General features: G+C 43.7%; 1 protein-coding gene across 1 annotated transcript; it reads right to left on the bottom strand.

Annotated features, from left to right (window-relative positions):
• Positions 1-369: 369 nt before the first annotated feature.
• Positions 370-5549, bottom strand: LOC125482282 (trinucleotide repeat-containing gene 18 protein-like; the record flags this gene model as incomplete). Its single annotated transcript, XM_048594331.1, has 2 exons — positions 370-575; positions 5459-5549. Coding segments are annotated over 2 exons (297 nt in total), but the record flags the coding sequence as incomplete, so codon positions are not given.
• Positions 5550-5880: the final 331 nt, after the last annotated feature.

Below are 5880 nucleotides of genomic sequence, written 5' to 3' on the forward strand. Positions count from 1 at the left end.
GCGTTGAGAAGGGGTTTCTGCTTGCGGGGTATATGACAATGAGGGAGTCATGACTATCTAATCATCACAAATAAATCCTATAACAAACAGAGGGGGAACATCTTAATCCAGGGAGTGATGAGCAAGTGGATGTTGGATTATCTGAGGCACGTGTCAGAGATGCCTTCAAAGAGAAGTAAACAAGGGGGATAGGAACAGAACATGTTGTGGACAGGGTTAGATAATGAAAGATGTTCTTGCAGAGTGTAAGGGCGGACACATTGGTCTGAATGGCCTGTTCCTATGCTGCACAGTCTAGGTTAAGTCCTACTCCAATGTTTCAATCCACAACAGAATTTGTGACAGTTCCATTTCCACAGTTGTACTGACCGTATGGATGACCTGTCAGCCACATGGAGGGACTCCCAGTCCGAGGAAGCCAGGGATGAGATGCTAAGTGTGAGGTGGGGTCAGTAGACCAGCGACCAGCTCCAGCCAGAGCTGGCCCTCCCATGACCATCAGGTTAGAGTTCAGACTACCAGTGCTGCAGCCTGGAGGATGTAACCGGGCAAAATCCGCCAACTCCTTACTCTCTCTGCGTTTGGAGAAGAAAAATAGTCAATTTAAGATTAAACAGTTTGACGCAAAGAAATAAACTGCTGCATTCTGTTAGAACGCCTATGTACATGTACAATTTCCTGCAAAAACAAGATGCACAGAGGTCTTAAGATGGCAATGCTTTGTATCATGGCTTTAATTACCGAGAGACGCTGATTGAATAAATTTTCAACTGACAAGGTGATGAATGAGTTATGATCAAAAATCCCAGAGGAAATTTAGAGAAATCCATCGGCAGCAAAACAATCATGATGTATTCTGCTTATAATCCTTGCGCTTTCATTTGGAAAATGTACACACATTTTACTGCTGAGGTGGTTTTCTGTAGCCGAGGGGAGAGGAAGCAGAGGGAGCTGCTTATGGACATTAATATCATCCTGGAGATCTGTGAACCTGTCATGACTATTACAAAGCTGACTGCAGGGCATGCCAGATATTAGTCCAACATTGACTTGTTGCTCTGGTATATATTAGAGGAATTTGAATACCTTTCATTCAAGCACAACCAGACTAAGAGGTATAATTGAGCCAAATCTCAAGGAAAATATTTTCTCAGTGGTCTGGGTGGAGAGGAAGGGAGATAGGCAGAGAACCTGAAGCACTGTGTACTGTAACACATGGGCTGGAATGGAGAGGTAGGGCCTTCTGATTTTCTTTATCGCAGTCCAAGGTATATCTGAGCCTCTTTAAAGAAAATCAATGGCAGCTCACTGGAGGGGTGAGGCAGCTTGCTTGACCACAATGTGTCCAATTGCCTCGTCTGAAGTGAAGTGAAGATTAAAAATGCAAAGACTAAATTTGGAGACAGCAGGTCAGCTCCCATAACCAAACACTCACAAGTGTTCTCGCTGTTCCGTTCAAAAAACAGCGGGCGAGAAAACAGGATGCCGAGGGACAGATTTCTAAAATGTCCTGACCTTTGCAGCAACTCGCAAATTTCTATGGTTTAAAATGGAAATACTTGGATTCGCAGGCCTGTTATCTTTTTTGTACATGCATCTAAGTTTTTTTTTTGTAAGTATTGTGAGGGAGCTGGGAGAGTGAAATTTGAAAGCACTTTGTAGAACAAACATCTTTAGCTTTCATCTTCAACTTATCTGTGGAGGCAGAAAGACAGGAAAGTATAAATCACTTAACAATATAACAGTTCTGCACCTCAGTGGAAAGCAGTGAATAGGCCCTGTGTCCCTGCACATGCCCACTCTGGGCTCCACTAACAAAAGGCAAGCAAAGAAGTTCACAGGAGATCTGCCAATACCAGGGTCTCTAGTTAGTTGTTTCAGAAACCTTTCAACACAGACAGATGAAAAGAAAGCCATAAAAAGATATCTTTAAAAAAAAACAGATCTTTCCTCTCTAAAGGCAAATCCCCTGACATGCCCACTTCCATTGTCCTGTGTTTCTAAGTGAAAGCTAAAAGCTTTTTTTTTCTATAAGATGGAACAGGCACAACAGAGAGAACTGGAGCTGCAGGATTCAGTTTCCATCAGCAACAAGGTCAAGATTGGAATGTTATCAATTAACTAACAGAATGGAGCATGCCCAGTTGCCAGATCTGGCACTGTGCCTATCCCCTTTACTCTAAGCTGCAAGGATATATGCTGGGGAGGGGCAGCAAACAGAAACTAAATATCGGAAACAAGAAGATACACTGAAGACACATATTGGGAGGACAGAAGAGGGAGGAACAGAAAGACTCTTAAACTGCACAGGCAAGTTAGAGGTGTAATTGTTCAGATGGATCCCACAGCCATACCCCCACTTCTACCCCAAGCAGTTCCCCCTTGATGTGCCTGATGCCTGAGCTGGCTGATGATAATTGGGAATGAGTTTCGAGGGAACTTGGTTGCTCTGGTAGATGGGGTCTCCCATTGCAAACACACACACACACACTCACACACACACACAGGCATAGGACACAAACACACACATTCACTCACATGCACACAGATGCGTGCGTGGATACTCATGCACAGAGATGCAAACAAAGGTACAGTCATGGACAGATGCACACACGCATGCACACACATACAGACGTGCATAAACAGGCGCACACACACATGCAAAGACATACAAGCACACAAACACACATGCACATATACATGTACACACAGACATATGTGCACAATTAGGGAGCTGCCTTCTCTATTGCAAGAAATGCTGATTTCCACGTGAGCCAAATCCTGAAGTGGTACTGACAGCTCCCAATGACCTCATGTTGCAGGGGAGCTTTCACTAGCATCGCAAAGCAGGCTCTCTACAATTTGCGAGCTTCAAAAAGAGTTGACAAAATTTCCAAAATATGGAAGCCATTTTCACTTGTGTACTCAATGCTACTGAACTCAAATGCTCCTCATATTTTCACAAAAACATTCATCAGTCTTTGGTTTGAAAACTTCCAAATAAACAATTCCAATAATTGCACAGAGCGGGAAGTTACTGACAGATTAATGGTCATTGTGAAGTGAATTCCATGTTCAAAACGATGCTGTGCACTCGCTATTGTTAAATGTCACAGAGAGAGATAATCTGTATCCTATCAGCATTCCTCATTCATCCTATTTATACTCTCCAGTTGCTGGCGGGAGCAGATAACATAATATGACACGCCTGTTCTGACAAGGTTTCCACAATGCACAGTGCCCAGTTGTGACTTTCCTCCTGTGAAACGGCATGAATTCACTCACAGCAAGTGATTACCATCAAGTGCCCATTCCCAACCGGGCTCCAACCAACAATGCCATGACCAAAGACTGGGTGACAAGGACCGACCAATTCAAAAACACGAAACATGCAGACGTGCCCGTTTAAAGTGGCAGGTTTGGACAGCAACCTCACCTTGGATTCAGAAAGCTGAGGATTCAAGTCCCGCTCCAGAAACCTGTGTACAAAATCCAAGCTGACACTCCAGTGCAGTACTGAAGGAGTGCTACTCTGCCTGTCTTTAAAGTGAGGCATTGAAACTGACGCTTTCGCTGCCCCCTCAGAAAGATCCCAAGGATTCAAGGAAGAACTGTGTCCCAACCCATATCTCGTCCTTAAGCAACATCAGAGGCACAGGTTACCTGATCACTATCACACTACTGTTGGCGAGACTTTGGTGGAAGCTAATTGGCTGTCATGTTTCCTCTATTACACCAATAGCTGCACTTCAAAAGTTACTTAATTGGCTGTAAAGCACTTTGGAATGCCCTGAGGTTCTGAAAGGTGCTATACAAATGCAAGTCTTTGCCTCATATTCTTAAACATGAAACTGGAAAGGAATCAGTGGAACAAAAGGGCAGCAATAAAAGTGAGCAATCCAGCACCAGACTATTCATCCGACACTCGCTATATTTATAAACAAGCCTTACCTCTTTTAGACTCCTGTCCACAGCATGTATGAAAATACTACAGGATTTCTGCAACTTTTCATACCACATCATAAAATGCTTTTATTAAAAGGAACTTAAAAGGGGAGGTTAATGTAAAAGGATATCTAAAAACATAAGTTCCAAACGGTAATTCAACTGACAGATAAGGGGAGAAGAAATAACAACTGCTGTAAGTCAGGATTAAATAACAAAAATCCGATGAAGGCGCCCTTTGTGCTTCTGCAGCAGCTCTGCCAGCTTGAACCTGTGCCAGCTTCAGATAGTGCAGCTGTATCCTTGCAATTCTGCTCAACCCTAGCCTGTCTCATTGACTGCGGCTGGTGTAGAGCAAGACATTGTTGTGTCTCGTCCCTGTCCCCGGAGTCTTTATGGGAGCAAACACATGCAGGATGGACAACAAGTCAAGAAAAAAATAACGAAGGAGAAACATTCCCTCCAGGGAGGCAGTGGGAAGTGTAATAAGAATAATCCCTCCAGTGTACATATCGTAGCTTTTTCAAACTGTTTGTCTTGGATCACTTAAACATAATAACACTTGTAGATCTTTGGGTAACAGAATTAATGAGAGCACTTTTCGTTTAGCACAACACTTTTCCAAGGCAGTGAAAGGGCCTGATTGTTACTTTTAAAGGAAAAAAAAATGTGTTACTTTAGACTGAGGTCATTGTTGTGCTGGTCACTCTATAATCCCTACAAGACGTTACATCAACTCAACCAATTTGTGACATTTACTTCTCCAAAGTCACTTCCTTATATGTAAAGTGTGATGAGCTGATATTCTATAACATTACTCGAGATGAACGAGAGTTAGAGCTTAAACTTATACGACCTTTAAGCACGGCGCTTCTCATCCAATGAGGCCTTTCTAAAGCATACTCAATCTTCTGCACAGAAAGATGCCACATGAGGAATGATGATAAACGACTTGGGGATGCTGGTCGAGAAAGAACGCTTGGCCTGGGCTCCTGGTGCCCTTCCTCTCTTCAGAAGGGCAACCCAAGCTGACAATAAGCCTTGGGTTTAAAGTCTCATTTGAAAAATAACCTCTCCAACAGTGCATGGCTCCCTCAGGACTAGATAACTACTACACTTTGTGCCTAAGCCTTGAAGAAGGGACCTTTCTCCATCGACACCTGATTCAGGCCGATTGTAATATGGAGGTTACATTATTGGGGCATTGTCAACTGAATGAGGTGGGATATGTGTCATGGTGAGGTGTCACTTTTAGAAAAGCTACATAATATAAAAAAGAACCATTCCTCCATTAATATCGTGATATCAGCCAGAAAATCTACAGGGACCATTTGTGCCCTTGAGAAGCTTGTGGTGGGTCTTCTATTGAGGTTTGCCAATTGCCCGGCCCCCTGACTCAGTTATGTCTATGCTGTACCCACATGGCTGAGCCAAACATCCAGGGGCACTGTTTCTAGGGAAAGTGCTGAAACCAGGAGTTGAGAAGCCCCTGCCATGGTTCTGGCCAACTCACCTCAACAGCTTCTCCTGCTCACGGGCGATGAGACGCTCCTCGCGATGGCGATGGCGATCATCACTTCGCTCTTCGTCGGTGCGCCCAGGTCCTGAAAGCAAGAAAGACGCCAAACGTTGGACTTCAAAAGAATGCCATAATCTCAGTGACATGCGGCAGACGTTTTCAAACATCCTCCGGATATGTTGGAAAAGAAATTTATATAATGCTGTTTGAAATCTAATTCCTCCATTTTAAATTGACGATAGGCGCATCATACACTCTCACAAACCTCTTGGATCTTAAAGCTCAGCCAAAATCACAGCTACCACAGAACACTCTTTGTACGTGACTCTCATCAAAGGGCAATGCCAGTCCTGAACTTTGTGCCCAGTCTACCAAGACAGCAGTGAAAATAAGCAGATTCCACTTGAAGATCCAGT

Source organism: Rhincodon typus, unplaced genomic scaffold, assembly GCF_021869965.1.
Source record: "Rhincodon typus isolate 14 unplaced genomic scaffold, sRhiTyp1.1 hic_rhity00008246, whole genome shotgun sequence".
In the NCBI taxonomy this organism is placed as follows: domain Eukaryota; kingdom Metazoa; phylum Chordata; class Chondrichthyes; order Orectolobiformes; family Rhincodontidae; genus Rhincodon; species Rhincodon typus.